The sequence below is a fragment of the Trachinotus anak genome, unplaced genomic scaffold (genome assembly GCF_046630095.1).
Source record: "Trachinotus anak isolate AG129_WGS33_773 ecotype Australia unplaced genomic scaffold, CSIRO_AGI_Tana_v1 ptg000021l, whole genome shotgun sequence".
Lineage (NCBI taxonomy): Eukaryota > Metazoa > Chordata > Actinopteri > Carangiformes > Carangidae > Trachinotus > Trachinotus anak.
Window position 1 is genome coordinate 21215587 of NW_027273872.1, and position 19005 is coordinate 21234591.

Consider the following 19005-nt stretch of genomic DNA (forward strand, 5'->3'; position numbering starts at 1 on the left):
CACACAGAGGCACAGGCAGTGCACATTTTAAGCCAAGACCTTCTTTATAGCTCTGTTGTGCAGTACATGATGCTTCAGGGGACCTGGTGGTTCCATAAAGAGCCAAATGACTCGTTAGCGGCTTTAAGTTCATTACTTTCACGCTTTTTCTTTCAGTAAATCTACTTTCACAGTTTGATGGCAATTCGAAGCATCTGCCTTAACGGATAGCCATTAATCACAAGGGTCAAACTCTGTTCAGTCTCCAACTGAACTCAATGAAAAAAAAAAAGTCTCTCGGTGTCTTCATTAGAGCTACAATTAACAATTACCTCAATTATCAATAAATCAGCAGATTATTGTCTCTGTATGGTTTCCCATAGCCTAAAGTGATGCCTTCAATGTCTTATTTTGTTCAACAAAGAGTCCAGAGCCCACAGATTTTCAATTTACAAGAATATAAGAAAAAAACACCATGCCCATTTTGGAAACTGGAACCAGCAAATGTTCAGCAGTTTTACTTATAGAATTACAAGAGCAATTGATCAGTTATCAACAGAGTTACATTTATATTCTGTCACCCTGTTAATCAGTTAAAAGACTAATTGTTTCATCTCTAATGTCTATGCATGTGTAGCCCACAACAGTGCTGAAATTGTTTGCTGAGACAAAATTAATTGACAAGTAATGATCAAGTAATCAAATTAGTAATTTATCAAGCAAAAATGGGGATTTTTCTGCTTTTAGATTCTCATTTCAGATCAGTTTCTGTTTTATATCACTGAACAACATTTGGTTGTGGACTGTTGGTTGGACAAAACAAGCAATTTGAAGATGTCACCTTGGGCTCTGTTAATAAAAATAAATAATCTACAGAGCAATCAGTCAATTATGAGAATAATGCTCAGTCGCAACCCAAGTTGGCCTCTTATTTAATTCAAGCCACCAGGCTTGAATTAAATAAGAGTTCTTTTCAGTAAGTCGGTCCCTCTTGATCTGGATTTCTCCTCCAAACGTCCTAGCAGGCCTTGTCTGTCTCAAAGCGCCAAGCTGATTACAGTTTATCATGAATTGAGTGCTTGTTCTGTTCTGTGTTGTTGACCAGCCTGCTAAAGACACGTCGAAAAAATTACAGCTGGGAACTGAGGACCACATTATGCATACCATATTACACCAAGAGAACATGTACATTTAACAACAATATCTCATAATAATAAGTTATGAATGTTTAGTACTGGTGTTCAGACTGCAGGGATCCGTGGAGAGCTTGGAGCATCAATATAAGCCATGACTCCTTTGTTTGTTTGTTTGTTTTAAATTTTATTTTAGACCTCCATTTGCTGGAGGACAGGAACAGGAAGACTGAACCAATTACGCAAGGAACACATTAAGCCTCGTCTAATTCTGAGCTCATAGAAAATAAACTACAACCTGCAGACAGAAAGGAAAAAAAGTGAAATGCTAAAGTGAAATGCAGCAACAAAGGTAGAATCATCAATTAATATCAAACAGGCTAAAACTGCTGTAGTATCATTATCACGAGAGTAAAAATGTGTGACCACAGACGGCGCAGACGTAACACTCTTGGAAACATAACCATTTGTCACTCCTTCAGCTGCTTCATCTGCTATCACATTCTGACAGTAACAGAGGAGGGTAGGGTGGAAACACTGGTGTTCCCATGTTTGCCACAGCCTGCTGTCACTATTGCTGTGTTGATGTGAGCCAAACTGAGTGCACCTATTGGCTAATGACAGTGATGGATTATAAACCATGTCATTCATCATTAACCACGTTGTGAGGATGGCAAAAAAAAAACTGAATGATCTGATTTAACATGTTTGATGTAACAAACCCTTTGAAAGACTGTCTCTTTTCTCACAACTAAGAAAAGTGTCAGCAACATATTTTTAAAGTTGTGTAAATCCTAATGGCTTCAGGCAGTAGAGTTGCAGGTGAACCACTATGTGTAATAGTTTAAAAAAATGTTCTCTACAGTATTAAGTTTTCATGTTATTAATGTAATAAATGAATATTATCAGCTGAGAATATAAATAGGTACAGACTAGCTATGGCTCTCCGGGCATTTTTCTTTCTTTTGTTTTTTCCATTGTCTTTGTAATACCGCGATTGTGGGTCATGCAGCTCTTTATACTATAGACTTCAACAAGTCAACAACAATCTCTCCTCATCCACTGTACAAACACGAGAGAAAGCGACAGAGACAATATGAGGTGAGGAGATGGTAGTTCAGTTGCTACGGGAGCTGGGAAGTAGGCCTACAGTAGTAAAACAGCTTTTTTATCAGAATAAAAACACATTTTTTTAAAGAGGGAAGGCGAGGCTGGAGACAGAACAGTGTCACAAGGCATCACGTCAACGCACGCCTACCTTCCACTGGTAGTTCGGCTGTACACAAGTCAAAAAATAAATAAATAAATAAATAAATGGCTGCCTTCTTTCTCCCTGGAACCTCCAAACAGGATGGGAATGGTTCAGCACACCGCTGCAACAAGGTTTGACTTGACTGAACTTAATGTGTGTATTTATGTAACTGCTTCATCTGTTTCACTTACATCAAAATCTAAAGCTAGCTGGTTAGCGGGGAACCACAGGAGAGAAAGACAGGAGGGAGTTTCTGTCAGAGTGAAGGTGAAGGTTAGTCACCTTTATAGTGGCAATGATAAATGAACTTTTCTGTCTTTTATCACCATTTGTTCTGTTTTTGGAAACAGAAAAGAGGGAAAAACAGAACAAACAATTAGCTTTTAATTAATTGTAATTAATTAACTAAGAAAGCACTGAACGTTTTGGAGTGTTGGTGGTGGAGGGGGCTGATTAAGGGGAACTCTTGTGACCCAGTGCTCAGTGGTTCATCTCACTGGCTCACACAAATGCAGCACATTTATGTTTCAGACGTACTACTGGTCGGTTGGTTGAACCTGGCTCTCAACTTGCATAACCAGCAGCTGTTATGTGAACAGGAGAGCTGCAGCTGATGAAAGTAAACAGAGAAAGTAGCTGATGCCTGCTCAAAAAGTGGCTACATTTGTTGCTAAGGCTCATTACTGAAATAAAAGTGCTAAAGGGCTCTGGAAAGTTGCCAAATCTAGTGACAAAGTTGTTAAGTTGTGAACACTGGAGAAGAGAGCGGAGGAGTGTGGTGTTCAGGGCACATGTAGGCTGAGCAGTATAGACTTTTAGAAAAAGTGACTATACATTAAAGATGCTGTGTCTTTTGACTAAATGTAAAATGTGAAAAACTTGGAATTGTTAAACAAATGCACCAGTTGTGAAAGAACTGTACAGACTGTGCATCATGTATCTGATCAACAAGTTTTTTGTCCTGTGGACAACAACTGTAACAAGTGAACAAAGACTCAAAGTAATGTCACAGCGACCAGCTCCCTTAGTTAGGCCAACAGAGAGTGAGTGTTTCCAGCCAGCGCAACCTCTTGCGGACATATTGGACTGAGGTGCATGATGGAACTTTTGTCAGGCATAAGAGAAGATGACCTACATTGGTCTGAGGTAATAATCCATCCGTCTTCAGCATCAATGCTCCAGGTTCTCATATCTCATCACTAGCAAACACAGCAAACCTGAACAAAGAAACTTTCCTTGGTGCAAAGCTGAGAAAACATCAAAAATTGTGTTACCAGTGAGGGGAAGCTTTATCTAAGGCCGATCCCTCCTAGCAACACCCAAACAGGACAGATGAACATTGCAGCTTGACTTGGTGAAAGCAGTTGTCATCAAGAAAGTTGTTATTTAAACCAACTCCTATTAAAAATATGTCGCTTGTCGTGAAACACATCGGTTATAAACGAATACTGTGAAAAATAGTTTCCAATTCAGTTACAGTGTTTAAAGTAATTAGGACATACCTCAACAGAAAGACAGACGTGAAAAAAAGCAAAGACTTTGAACAAATCCACATGGAAGCAAAGACAAGCCCAAAATAAAAAGACAGTCCAAGTTTAAATTGGAAATAAAGCTCAAATATGCTGAGTCACTCTGCTGAAGATCTGCTACTTTTATTCAGTCTGAACTGTGCCCCAAATGCAATCAGACAGCACAATCTGCAGGCCATTGCACAGCATATTGTACTGCACTTTGAGATAGTTGTACTGAGTGGGATAAAAATGCTTTAAAACGTTTTGAACACTGAGTCACATCAGTTCCTGAAGCTAAAGGTAGGTGGTATGCAGCACAAAGTGCAGACGAAATGAGGAATGCAAAAGAGCCGGCACTTGGTACCAGGCACTGATGAATATGGCCGTCTGTGATGATGGCGTGCGGATTGCAGCACATTCATTAGCTGACTGTAACATTGTATAGTGATAATAACCTCAGTGGAGTGAGAAGTCAGAGTACTGGGGATTGCAGTCTGTTCTGATAGCAGGTGGTGGGCAGGAGGCCAGAGATTGTGTACAGGTGAAGTCAGGGGGTCGGCTGAGCCTGGTGACGGCTGTCTAGATGAAGCTGTTGAAGCGCTCGGTCGGCCTGCTCCTAATGAAATGTTACCTTCTCCCAAAGGGAAGTTTTTGAACAGGTGGTCGCCTTTTTGTCTGGGATCAGCTGCGATCCTGCGCATTGTGCAGCTCTGTCGAGGAGGGCAACTGGCAACCAATTATCTACTCAGCAATGCTGAGTGGGTAAGATTGGCCGCTACGACTTGTTTCCAGTAGGGCCTGGGAAGTAGAACTCTCTTCTATTAGGAGTGCTCTTGCTCAGCACAGTTCAGCTGGACTCAACACAAAACTGTCACACACCATGACTCAATCACAGTACAGCAAGGCTGCCGTGTTCTGCGTCGTTTATTGGTTTTATTATCTTTGTCTCAACAGATGTTTTTAATCTGTTGCATAACTAGCTAAAAATGAGAGGGCTTTCACATTTAAGTCATATTGTGTTTAAATGTGTGTGTGTGTGTGTGTGTTAAGGGCTGATTAGTTTTTCAAAAGAAAATCAGCTGATTTATTGATGTTTATTCCAGTTATTACACATCAGCTATACAAATAGTGTACTAGTTCTATTTTCAATTTCCATTTGAATTCTGTCTTTTAACTGTTTATTGTTTTGTTTGATTTTTTTATTTACAACCTCAGACAGACTCTGGTGCTCAACTAGCAGCACATTTGTGTTTTTCTCATGATTTTTCTCATCACCTCCTATTTATAGAAGCATTTTCTGGAGTTGTTTACTGTAAACTCTGGTGTTCAGTGCTCTTGCTCTTGCAGCATGGGAACAGAAATTCAAGGTGAAAATTGGCTGAAACTGCTCTGCTCCTTCACAAAATCTTAGTGTTATTTTGGTGCAAATCGGTTAAAAAGAAAGAAAAGAAAAACTGAGCTTTACATGCACGTGTATCTGTGTCCAAATGTGTGTGGACATGTACGTAAAGGTGTGTGCCTGACTCGGGATTTTGTTTGTGCGTAAGTGTGTGTGAGTGTGTTTGTGTGTGTGCGTGTGTGTGTTGTCCTCACCCCAGCTTCTTTCAGCCAGCTGCTTCATGCCTCATTGGGGTCTGTATTGAATGGTCCGGTTTCTCTTTGTTTTCAGTCTTGTATTTTGGTCATCTAATGCAGCTCAAAGAAACCCACTGGCCTTTCCTAAAACTGCTCTAACAGCTACTGAAGCCTTTGGTAAAATTGCTTTAAATGGCCAGACAGTCTCTGGTCAGAAAGCTCTGAATGGTGAGAGAGCCCTTTGGTAAAATGTCTTCAGAAGGTCAGAGAGGCTGCAATAAAATAGCCTCAATAGCTCCAATAGTTCACCGGGCAGGAACATGCTCCTGCTCGTGCACGCCGGCACGCGCTGTAACTCACACTCGCACTGTTTTTTCTTTCCCATCCTCTCTATGACACTCACATACACACAAACACACACGGTCGCGCAGCCACGCACCGACACACACAAGCACGCAGGGACCGAGCTGTATGTGACTGTGAGCGGCAGTTGTGAGTCGCTGTTTGTCTGCAGTGTTTCAGCTCTCAGTGGTGGTAGATGGTGGCTGCCGGAGGGGGATCTAACATGGCGCCGATCCCCTGCTCGTTTAACACTATTCTGTCTGTTGTAACATGACTCAGCTTTCAGAAAGGGGCCAGATCGGAAAGACGGCGAGTGGGAGATAGACAGAGGGAGTGGGGGACTCTGACAGAGGGAAAGAGAGGGAGAGGGGGCGTGATTAGAAATGAAAGACAACAGAGAAATGCGTGAAGCAGAAAGCTGTGATCTGTTGGACTTGGTGTACCGACGCTACCGTGACTAACCAGATGACAGTGACGGCGAGTTTTACTGGTAAATAAACACCAGGATATACAGCAAATCTCATCATTCAAGACATGAGAAGTGTGTCACCACCTCCGCTCTTCCTTTATCCCTCTTTCTGTCATTTTATCCCTTTATCCAAACAGGACTTCCCATCCCTGATTAGCAAGGTCACACCAATGATGAGTCTCGAGGTTTATACCAGTCAAGAAATTGCCGCTGCGCTGTTGCTCAAACACGCACACACTTGCAGACAAGCAAATGTCAGCAGACGCACACTCATGCACGCAAACCTACACACTTAAACAGTCATGACAGTGATATTAGTAGCTTTCAAGGGGCTGATGGAGGAGAGAAAGAAAAACACTTTAGCACCTCTTGTCTGTCAGAGTGGAGCAAGGGCCGACAGGCAAAAAGGCAGGAGGGCAGGGGGACCCTCAGGCTCTCAGTCTCTACTCTAACGTTGACTTAGACACAGATTTGTTTTATTGGCTCTGAAGTCCCTCTCCTTCACTCTCCTTCACACTTGTTTTCCCCATTTGTCTCTTCTTCTCTCTTACTCCCCTCTCTCCCTCTCCCTCCGTCTTTTATCTCCCTCTGCCCTTCTCTCTCGCTCTGCTTTTCTTTCTGCCATCCCTCAGAAGTTTTGGCTTAGCTAGAGGCTGACACAGCCATGCAGAACTCGGATGAGCAATTGCTTTTACTGTACATGCTAAACTACACTCTAAATCCAATGACTGATGCTCTTGAAAGTGTTTGCTGCCGGGCAAAGCCAGCTGTAGTCTATGGTTGTCAGATGGAATATAGTTGGCGGTTAGCTATGTGTATGAGAGAAAAGAACTTGGCAATCAGGCCTGGGTGTGTTTCCGCTTGTGCGAGAGTATTGATAAATCATTTTTAACTGACTGCAGTGCTACCTTGGCTGTAATGGTTATCGATAAGACAGTATATTCACAGTCAGTCTCATCCATTGTGTCCTGCAACCCAGCTCAGGACTGATACAAATGCATTAAACAGTAGTGTATACGCACACACACACACATACACACACACACACACACACACACCAACACAATTTTCTTTCTCTATCTCCTTCTCTTTCTCCCACCACAAGTGTGAAATCTAATCATCACTGGAGCCCACAATCATTTCTATCTAATCTGGAGACACACACATGCCTGACAACAACAATAGTAACAACAGCAGCAGCAACTGCAAGCTAGCATTATCTCTACGTCTAGTAGCTCAAATAGCCGGCTTTTAAAAGCTGGCTGTCTGGAAAGACTGGTGGAGAGAATTTAGTGGTTCAGACTTGCAATTTATTGCTGTCACAATGAAGATATGCCATCCATACAGCAGGCTTTCCAGCTGTTAATGTTGCAACAGCTGTAGGGGAGCAGTTGTTATCTCAGCAGCCTTGCTAACTTTATTCACAAATTTCCACCCGCTTCTGTTCTCTTATTTCTCTCCATGGTGGTTTAAGTAAACCTGAAAAAGCCACATCAAGTGCTTCTTTCTCTTACTACTGAACTGTCTCAGTCTCTCACTGCAGCCGGCGCTGTTCTCTTCAGCCTGCCACATCCTCCGCGCATATCTCAGCAGGGTAGCTGACAGCGAGGGTACAGTACAGAATCCCCTCACAGCAGTGCTGTCCTATTACCTCTGGCAGTCATCTCACTGTCACACTGATCAATGGTTCATGTGCGCGAGGACCTCGGCCTGTTAGCTCACTGCACTGCTGCTCGCTGCCGCCACCGCCGCTCGCGTTATAATGACTGGACTCACTCGGAGTGCCTCTCTAACGGGTGGCGGTTATGTTCATTTTTGTGTGAGAGAGCGAGGGAGAAAGATGGACACTGGGAGAGAGATGGATAGACAGAGAGGGGGAAAAAGAGAGCGAGAGTGAAGGTTCATGCTGAGCACATGCTGCTCGCATAACTGACTGCTTGCTGTGTCGAAGTGTGTGTCTGTGTGAGTGTGCATGTGTGTTACGTGTCCACACATACGTTGGAAAATGTATAAAATCTTGTAAACACTAGAGAGGGTGTGTGTGTGTGTGTGTGTGTGTGTGTGTGCATAGAAACACAGGGCAAATCATACTGTCTGTTTCTGCACTATGACCCGAGCAAGAAAGAATCAAGAAAAAAAGCCAAATGAAAGAACAAACACTGAAGTTTCCTGGATAATATAACAATATCCAACTATATGTTGATGTCACAACCATCAGTTTTAATTATTTCAGATTTGATTGTGAGAAATCATGCTGTTTTCTTTGTTTTGGTATAGCAGATGGCTCTGAATACTACAACACCCATGAGCCGTAGCTGCCAATGCCTATGAGGAATAAGAAGCCGGTCAAAGCTGTAGCAAATTCACTTTGAACACTCTGTTGTCACAATTGGGAAATAATACTGTGGCATAGTTGAATTCATCCAACATCAACCCTGAATGTGACAGTAAATCCATTTTAGGAAATGTGAATCCATGGTTTATTGGCAGGAGTTAGATGAGAAGATGGCCACCACGCTCATGTCACTTTAGAGGTACCGGTAGGTGTATTTTGTCTTTATGCTAAGCTAAGATAACCAGCTGTTGGCTGTAGCTAAGCTCACATTTACCATACAGACTTGAGAGAGGTATCAGTCCTCTCATCTACCTTCTGGCAAAAAAGCGAATAAACACATTTCCCAAAATGGCAAACTATTTCCTTTAACTGATGAATTAACCACTAACTGCTTCAACTGCTTAGCTTTTTATGGAGTGTAAGCTTTAGCCATAAGCAGTGCACACAACAGAATCTTAAACCTGTGACTGGCTGTTCCTCACAGAAATGCTATTGGACCAAAGCTTGATTGCCTGACGGGCAAATTATCCAAATGCTGCAGACATTAGAGAAACGCTCCAGGTTGTCTCTGTTGCAATATATAGGAGGGAATTCAATAATTACTCATTTGTTTGGCAGTTGGCACCATTGAAGTAAAATTAAAATATCTTGGGACCTACTTGTATGGAGAGAGACTGTGTCAAATGAGTTTTAGTTAGTCAAGCAAAAAAAATGTGAATCAAATTACCACAACCTTACATACAGAAAATCTGGGAGAGGGTAGTAATCCAGTGTAGAAATATTAGTATAGTTACTGGAACACTGGACAAAAATGGGTTGGGGTAATATCCCTGTGTAGCATCAACAGCTGCTGACATCAAATGTTTGCCCCCCGGCCTCATTGTTAATGGTTGATGGTTAATCTGCCCCTGCTTGAGTTGTAACTGACCTCTCTAATAACTCATTAATTTCATGTACACAGGCTTATACATCAGACCCTCATATCAGACCATATATATATATATACTAACACAATTCCCCAGACAAACTCAAGGTCCACTCTGATGCCTATGGCAACAGCATATCTTATGACAGCAACATGTCTCCATGACAACTGAGCAAACTCCCTCTCTCCATGGGGAAAAGCTAGTAAGTGGACCTTGAGTTGTGATTATTTTGTCAAACTATGTTTCTAAGGTCATGAATGAACCTTCAGCAGTTCTTTTCTTTTGTACCGATTCAAGCAGGCAAGTTTCATGTCCATTCAAGCCTCAGAAGTGATCCAGGTGCCCGTCAGCTGCAGTAAATGAATGGGACTAGACATCAGAGATATACCACTGTATCTCCAAATATATACCTAGATTAAAGCCCTGCTCCTGCCCTTGCCTGTGGCTCCAAAAGTAGTTTTTAAATACCCAGGATTAACATGGTCAAGTGAATAACAACAAACATGTCCTCACTAAGACTTTAGATTAGTGTGAGTACATCGGGTCCTCAAAAGCACAAGAGCGTCCACACAAACTCGCACTCTCCACCACCATCCTCTCCTCCTCACATTCACAGCTCCTTATCCATCCTCAGTTTAGTGTGTGTGTGTGTGTGTGTGTGTGTGTGTGTGTGTACATGTGTGCATGTATGTGTGTGTGCTCTGTGACTCTAGATGGTAAGTGTTCTAGCAAAAGGTCAACAGCCATAAAACAAGAGAGTGCGAGAGACGGAGGGAGAGAGAGGCTGATGAGCTGGAGCAGGAGGAGTGTGGTCTGAGGGGCTTTTGAGGAGGGATGCAACAGTGAAGAGGAGAAGATAGGAGAGCCCATGAGGACTGTCGCTGCCGAGTCATTACTGGAGTGGGTAACACTTGGCTAACAGAGGTGTGGGGGTACAAGGAGAGAAAGAAAAGCAATTCAGATGAGAGGAAGTGAGGAGAGAATGGAGAGATTGAATGGCGAAAATGCAAAATGTTTCAGTTTGGGAAGAACTTGTTATCCCTTACCAAGCACTCTTACAGACTAATTTATGAAACCATGATAGGTTGTTCCAGTCCACTGCGTAATATAATGCAGTACAAACAGTGATGATGCATACAAACCAACATTTGTAGGTGCAACATCATATTTCATGTTTAATTCTAATAGCAGAGAGTTGATAATGGGTCATATTTTAAAGGAATTCTTTGCGGTATTGTCTCTAAATCTGTCATTGTTAAATAAAATATGATCCTGACTATCATCAGTTGGTTTCTCTGCCAGTTTTTCTCTACCGACTTGTTATTTTTTTTCTCCCACCTGTCTGCTAAAGATGCAGTACTTACAGCACCAGACAACCATAAGGGATTTTGCTGGAAACTAAACCCATGAAATTGAATGTACGTGGCAGATCATTTGGGTTACCGTTTGTCAGACTTTTTTTTTTTTTTTTTTTTTTTTTTCAGCGTCAGAATGAGTCATCACAAGTAATTTCACAGCGACGTGTTAATGAGTAAATCCTCCACATTGCATCTTTTAAAAGGAAAATTAAGGAAACTACAGTGATGGAAAAATTAAAATGAGTGACTTGTACCCACATTGATGTGAAGAATCTGCACGTGTCCATGTCTGGTCTCGTCACAGGCTGACAGTTCAATTAGTCTGAATTAAATGATGCATGACGTCTCCCTTGTGGCCCTAGTAATCGTCAGTGTTCTGCTTTGAAGAGCTCATATTGTGCATGAGTAGATAGCTAAACCAACAGTGGCTAGTGCTAGTCAGAAGTTGAAATGTTGAAATGTATGATTTTCTGATCCCCATAGATGACAGAGAGGAGCATGGGACCAAATTGGCTTCAACTCTCAGAGCTCATCATAGATTTGCTGTATTTTTCAGAGGAAATAGTTCCTTTTTTCCCTCCTTCTGCAATGGAAAGTGAATGCAAATGGCTTTGAACTATCTGGAGTTTTAATTAGGTATTCCTCATCAGCTGGGGATCAAGTGTGGGTGAGCGTGTAGGTGTGTGGGTGTGTGCATGCACGTGCAGATAAGAACAGCGGGGACTCTAATGCAGTTGTGTGAGCTGCGCTGTACCTGCGTGATTGTGTTGGTCACGCTGTGTAATTGTGGATTTGTTTTTCTAAGCAGCCATTTTGTGCACACGTGTGTCAAGAGCTTTTTCTGGGTGTCGGCGAGGCAATCAGCAGACAGAAGACAGACAGTGAAGATGTTTGAAGTCGTTAGAAGTTCCTTACCTTGATCTGCATGCAGCAGCCATCCTCTGACTGCCACCAGCGCCTAGTAACTTTTTGATTTGAGTCTTTGCTTTTGTTTGATGTTCCGAATGTGTCAGAGGAGAAAAAACCCGCAATGATTTATTTCATTTGCTTTGTTCTTCCTATCAGCAAGGAGACATTACCTTTTTAGATTCTTTTAAAGTATAAAACTAAAGCAGTGTTGGAGTACAATCTCACATGAATGGAACCTGATGATTGGTCAGAGCAAGGTGAATGTTTTACTGAACATTTTATTGACAGCCTTGCAAGACACTAATTAATTTCCTTAATGGGCAGGTGTTAGTTGTTTTTATTTAACAGCATGTTGGATTGTCGTCCTAGTAAACAGTTTTATGAGTGGGAGGGGGAATCCAGTACACTCCCATACCCTTTGTTGTTTAAAAGGCCCATATGGATTGTGAATCGGCAGCAGCTTTCAAAGCATCATTAGTCATGCATAAAAGACTGTGTTAGCGCTTTAATACCAGCCCTAGGCTCAGGCTCTGAAGATCTGCCTTAATTGCCCACCTCTGCCACGTTCACTGTTCATGTGTACGTGCAAATACTGGACGTATTTATGTGTGTGTTTGTGTGTGTGTGTGTCTGTGTGTGTGTGTGTGAGAGAGAGTTCTGTGGATGTGTTGTTAGTGTATTTACTAATTGTCCATTGTCTTGCCAGGCACTAATAAGCACATAAACTGAGTCAGAGTTCTGAGATGGGCATTAAAGAAGATTCAGACACACCCCTCTGCATGCATTGAATAATGATCTTTTCTGTCTGCTTTTTCTCTCCCTTTTGCTGTCATTGTGTGTGTGTGTGTGTGTGTGTGTGTTTGTAGCGGTCCACCTGTTAGGTCTGACCTGGCATCTGCGGCACGGAGAGAGCCAGCTGTATGAGAACGGCCTGAGCTCGGCTGACCATCAGCAGGAGGACCGCGGCAAAACCAGACCTACCAGCTCCATCCACCTGCTGGACACACTCAACCCTGAAAACACACACGCTGGTGACAGAGGTGAGCAGAGACACACACACAGTACTGCACCATAATAACAGAAGTTCCCCACCCAACTATTGACAAGATTTGCCCGTCAGTAGCAACAAAACAAATGTAATACAGCAATTTGTAATTTAGTAAATATAAAACGTATTGAATGAACAGGGGCTTAGAGCTTTTCGCTTCATTTTCACAGGGCTGCTCCTATTTTGTATTTTCATGACAATTGAAAAGCAATAAAGCGAGGTGGTTTCATAAAGTCAGATTACTGTTGAAATCGGGCTTATTTTACTAAGTCAGACTTATTTTCAGGAAATTCAGTTTCATTACGGTCCAACTAAGTCTGACCCAAGTTACCATAGAAACGTATCCCTCCCGACTAGCTTGCTCCTGGGTTTCAAGCTGAACACAAGTCAGTTTGTAGTATATGAAATCGATCCCATTTTGATATGGGCTGCACCTAATGCTTTATGAAAGTCTGAGGTCATATCTCTTTCAGTTTTAAAGGGGAACCCACTGATTTTTACACATCAAAGTGTGTTTACAGATTTTGGGGAGTTCAACTGCACATGTGGGAAAAAAAACCCTCTGGAGCCACAAAACTTCCTCAGAGCTAAGTTAGAAGAGCTTTGTGAAATCTGATAAGTTGCTGCAAATTATGTCTCTGGAGGAAGTGTCAGTTTGGGCTGAAAACTACAAGTTTGAAAATGGGAAAAAAAAAAAAAAAGATTCTGGGCATGTGGAGTTAGAAAGACATGAGATTGCTAGACCTCTGTAGCCTGCTCCTCATCTCTGCTGGAGATGGAGAAGGAGAGTGTGTGGAATGAAAAAGATGATGTCGCTAGTTCAGTGTTCCTGTTGACATACAGTGTGTATTTTTAAATGCACTGCAATGAAAATAAACCCAATTAATATCACTGACCCCAACCTGTAGCCTCATAGTAAGAAATGTTTTTTTTTATGTCACCCAAATAAAAATGAAGAGACACACATAAGTCACCAGTCTATGAAAATGGGGCAGAGAACTTATCCGTACAACACAATTCAACTGATACCTTATGAAAAAAATAAAATTGCTAATTATCACACAGTGGTATAAAATTAATAACCTGGCTTTAGTCCTGTTTGACCCTGTTAAATGTCATGTTGCAGCCTCTACATCTACACATTAATTTTCAGCACTTATTACACATAGAAAATTCACATTACTGAACCCAAGAGACGTGAACCTAAGATGTAATGTTTGCAAGCAAAGCGCTGCAACAAGGTAAGCTAACAGTGGATTTTAGCAGCATTGAATTCACGTTTACTTGAGTCTGAGCTCAATTGCTCAGTGACGTTCTCTTGCTGTGGTAACTGTAATTATTTTGTTAATGTTTGCTGTAATGTTTCACTTTCATACATTGACAGGGCTGCTTTGTGGCCGAGAACGCCAAAGCGTGAAAGCGTGTTTTTCCCTTCACTGTTGAATTAATGTGATCAGTTCTTCATGTCAAAGGTCAGCATTTCAAGGTCATGAAATAAACCAGACATGATCTAGTCTGCTTCTAATCTGCTTTTCTAAGACACCTTTATGAAATGAACCACCCTCTGGCCCCGCTTACACATGGGCACACACCAGAGAGGTCAGCTCTAATAAATACATAAACATACACAGGTTACATTCCTTTCTTATATATTCATCTCACTGTTTTTCTGCTGTTTTTCTCTGTCTGCTCACTTGATGAAATAGAAATGCTACAAGGACAAAGACACTCAGACGTTTTTGCCACAGGATTGAATTGAAGCACAATTATTAAAATAGCGGCAAGATGAGAAAATCCTCTTCAGATGTAAATTTGAGCATTTAAACGTTATGATTGGAACATGTAGAGAGTGACTATATATCCATTGGCATGAATTCCAATCAGTTTCTATTGCATTAGCATCCTGGCTTGCATACATAACACACTTGGTACAATGAATGTTCCAATACGGTAGAGAGACATCAGTGCAGAGATCAGCCTTGAACTGATTACTCATTTATTAGAAAGGCAAGGTAATTGGTTAATCATGTTCCTTCTTTGCTAGTACGTGACTAGAATAGCCTTTCTCCACTCGGCTGTCTCTCAACTAGCCAGAGGAATTACTAACACCAATTTAACCCCATGATATGGGACATTAATTGTGAGTGTTCCAGGTCATGAAGTCAGGCAGGACACAGCAACCTTCACGCTTAGTCTGACTCTGATGGATATTACATTGGATGCTGTTGGAGCCCATGTTCAGCACTTATGCGGAGGATGTGCGAGCCAAACTGCAACCCGCTGCAATTTAGGCAACCTGGGACATCCCTAAAGCAACTGTTCTTGATGAATCCTCACATTCTGCAGATTAACACTCTCATCAGTAGCTAAATCCTCCGATAGAGCACACGGGGGTCACGGCATTCACTTCCAAGTGTTGCGTCACAACAATCTATTGTTTCAACTGCTATTGCTTTATGTGCTTGATGAAAGCTGGGAAATCAAAATGGGCAAAGCTAAGCCGTTGATGCAGGGGGCTCAGATTATTAAAATTGGCACGGTGGAGGTGGTCCCCGGGCAGAGGAGGGCCAGAGAGATTAGAGATTAGGCTGTAATCCAGTGTGGCAGATTATCACGCTCATCCTGCTGTACCCATCACCTCTCACACCAAGAGACCACACAATCCCCTAGATTACACAGCGAAGGATGGTGAGAGGAGGCTGCAGGGAACGGAAAGGATAAAAACATGACACGGTGGGGAGGGAGAAGAGTGAGTGATGGGAGGAGAGGAGAATGATTGATGGACACCAATCTCCTTGAGGGATCTATGTAATTGCTGACATTAAAATAAAAATTTCAAGAAACAATTTATTAGCCAATTTCATGATGTTTATCCAAAAAACAGAGAAACCAAGCAGCATGTTTTTTTTTTCTCCATTTGGAATAAATGACTTTATTTTTGATGCACTGCTATAAACACAAGTAGCAGAACAGTGGGGGCATAAAGATAGCTGAGGAGACTGATTGGAGGATAGTTATCAGTTTCTGCTTGTTTTGATATAAACTGATGACACAGTAGGGAGAGATGAAACGAGCTCGGTGGAATGATTGGAAGGTAGTAATCTTCTTGCATTCTTGCTCATGTATTTTTAGTGGTGTTGTTTTTATGCCAACCTCAATGCCATAAAGATAGGCTTTTTGTTTGATTTGTTGGCCCTGCGCCGAAGTCAGGATCCAAAACAGCGGAATTCTAATCTACCTTACGAGGCCGTCTGCAGCACGGTGGTAGATACTAATTGACATGTTGTGTCATGTGCATAAGGCTAGTGTCTTGTCAAGCCGGGGTGCACTGTGTTTTATGCTCTTCCTCCTATCTCTCCCGCAGGTTCAAGAGATCACCAGGAGTCCTTCTTAGTCCTCCATACATGAAAGCCTCTCTAATTAGTGCTACATTAATTGCCACTCACCCCATGATAATCAACCTGGGGCTGACACTATATTGGACATGCATGCGTACGAGCATGAGGACACACCCATAAACACACATACAAGTTCCTCTGGTGCAGATGAAAGAAGAAGTGCCCAGAGATGAAATTTTCTGTCAGTGGATTCCCTGCCTTAATGAAGTATATCGGAGGTTGGGAATAATATTTCACTCAATGCAAGACGCCGGATAAATTAATGATATGAAATGATACAAACTGACATACAGTAGAGCGGCACATTGCCTCATTATAATGCGGAGATGATGAAATGTGGAGCTTGTGGAATGCCATCTGAGCCCGGGTGATGATTGTATAAACCACCGTATGAAAGGAGAGTTAGTGCTGAATTGTTTTCACTCTATCTGATGGTGTGGTTGGAAATGGTGAGTAGATGGATGGAATGTGACACAGACAGAGAGGAGGGCTCTTAAAGAGCACATCAATATTCTAGACTGCGTGCAGAGAGAGTGGAGAGGAGAGAGGCTGAGCAGCGTGTGTGTGAGTGTGCACAAGTGTAAGGAAGTGTGCATATCGTGCGCATGTATGTGGGGAAACGAGACGCGTGTGTGGGAGAGATGAGTGTTCATGTGTCCATGCATGTGTGCAAATGCTGATGGACTGGTTCCCTGTTACACTGGTCTCATTGATTTTCTCACGCTGGGATACAGTCTCAGGATGTAACACATGCACACACACACACACACACACACACAAACGCATGCACATATACACTGACACAAATGCACAGAGAGTATAGATCATTTAGTGAACCCCCTGCTTGAGTGCCTCATCTAGAGAAAGCCTAACAGCAGAAACATGTCTATCCGTTATACAGTCTGCATTCAAAACATCACATCCAAATATTGCTGAAGAAATTAAACATAATTTCAAGCTGCAGTCAGTATTTACAGTGTAGATGACACATTTTATCAAAGGCAGGGGCCTTTGTAGTACTGCCTCTTGACATTTGAGAGTAGGAGATTGATGTCTTAGGCTCTGACATCAAAGACAAAAAAAAAAAAAGAAATCAAAGTCAATTTTCATCCTCATGGTACAGACTTCCTTTTTGACTTAAAAAAAAGTAGTCCTGTCACCACAGTGTGGCCAAAAGGGGTTAAACTGTTTTAGATTACACACACTTTGCTTGAGTATGTCCATTTTGTGTTATTCAACAGCTTTAATTAATAGGTAAGTACAGAAAATACAACAAATTGTTACACGATTAACCATGTAAACATAGACAGTAATTATATAAAGTAATTAATACTTGCTGATGTTTATGTTAAATTTTAAAGGCATGACTTTTAATTTAATTTAAGATATTTCACATAGTTGTATTGTTACTTTGAGTTAACAACTTGGCTTTAAGTATTTTTCTCAAACAGTAACCTGTGGGTCAAGACTCCCCCAAGAATTCCCATAATAAATCAAAGGATGATTGAAATATTGCTGTTGCTGTTGCTGTTGCAAAATTAGTGTTTGTTTTTTCAGATTTTCCGCCAATGTTCTGCTTTTTTCTTGTAAATTACTGAATACTTGAGGCCTTTTAAAAATCCTTCAACTGCAACAATCTGAGAAGGAAAATGAACTCCACACAAAGGCTTCACAGTGCTTGCAATGAAGGGTTGCAAACAGACACTGATTTCTTTATAGGGGTCACAAGCCAAAACTTGTCATGAATATTACATATTCAAAGTAGAGTTTCACTCAAAGTACAGCTTCATTGCTGTCTGATCAGATTTGATTGACAGTGACCAGACAGCCCAAAAACTGGGGTCAGTCTCTGACTCCAGTGTTACTAAAATGACAGCTTTTTTTTTAGCTGAGCCCTGCCTACTTCAAACTAGTGAAAAGACCACAGAGAAAAAAAAGAAATCTCTTATGTGAAATGATGTGACTGGTCTAACTTTGGCATGTAAAAGTGACCCCAGCACTCATGGAAAGATGCTGATTGAGAAAACCTTCAAGTCAAAAAAAAGCTAAGTACTTCCTCCACTGTCTTGAGCTAACAAAAGTCTTTGCTGTTAAAGGCCTCTGTCCAGACTACATTTGTATGCGCTCAGTAGACAGCAATGAAAAAAAAATATCCCACAAGGGCTTTATCCAAGTGTCAATTTATACAACACATATTACATGTGTAACAATGTAAATGCACTCAGAGCCCTTGGAGAGAATGAGTGTGTGAACAGTCAGACATGTCTGTCACAGACATAGCCCGAGGCCTGATGGTAGAGGGTGAGGACGAGAGTAATGGAAGGCCCTACGGCCAAGAGCATTATCTTCTCCTTACTCTGACTGACACTCATTAGGCTGCACAGTGGAGAGAGGAGGCTGAAAGCTTATTAAGCCACCTGCTCAAAAGGCCCTTAATTGAATTCAAGTAATTATAGAGACCTTGCCCATTGTGATATTTTTATTCATCCTGCGGCAAACTCAATCTTCTTGCATTTGGAACACTATTAATGTTGTCTGCACCAACGTGTGCGAGATTCACACACACAGGCCTATGCTTCAATATCGACTAACACTCGCGCGCGCACACAGTTCCGGTCCCCCAAGACATGTCCCATCACCAAGACCCTGACTGCACTTTTAGTCTGTTCTCTGCTTCATTAGAATCTGAAGGATAATAACATTAATTGCAAAGACAGTTTAGTTCCTTTGAAAATAGATTACAGGTGTAATTGTTTTACCTGAATAACCC

General features: G+C 41.7%; 1 protein-coding gene across 2 annotated transcripts in view; it reads left to right on the forward strand.

The window, feature by feature from the left end:
* Window positions 1-19005, forward strand: part of tenm1 (teneurin transmembrane protein 1) — a 167856-nt gene that overhangs the window by 65989 nt on the left and 82862 nt on the right. For both annotated transcript variants that reach the window (XM_071506672.1, XM_071506674.1), the window contains exon 6: window positions 12656-12829. In XM_071506672.1, coding sequence (XP_071362773.1) covers window positions 12656-12829 — 174 coding nt within the window. The remainder of the gene's footprint in view (window positions 1-12655; window positions 12830-19005) is intronic.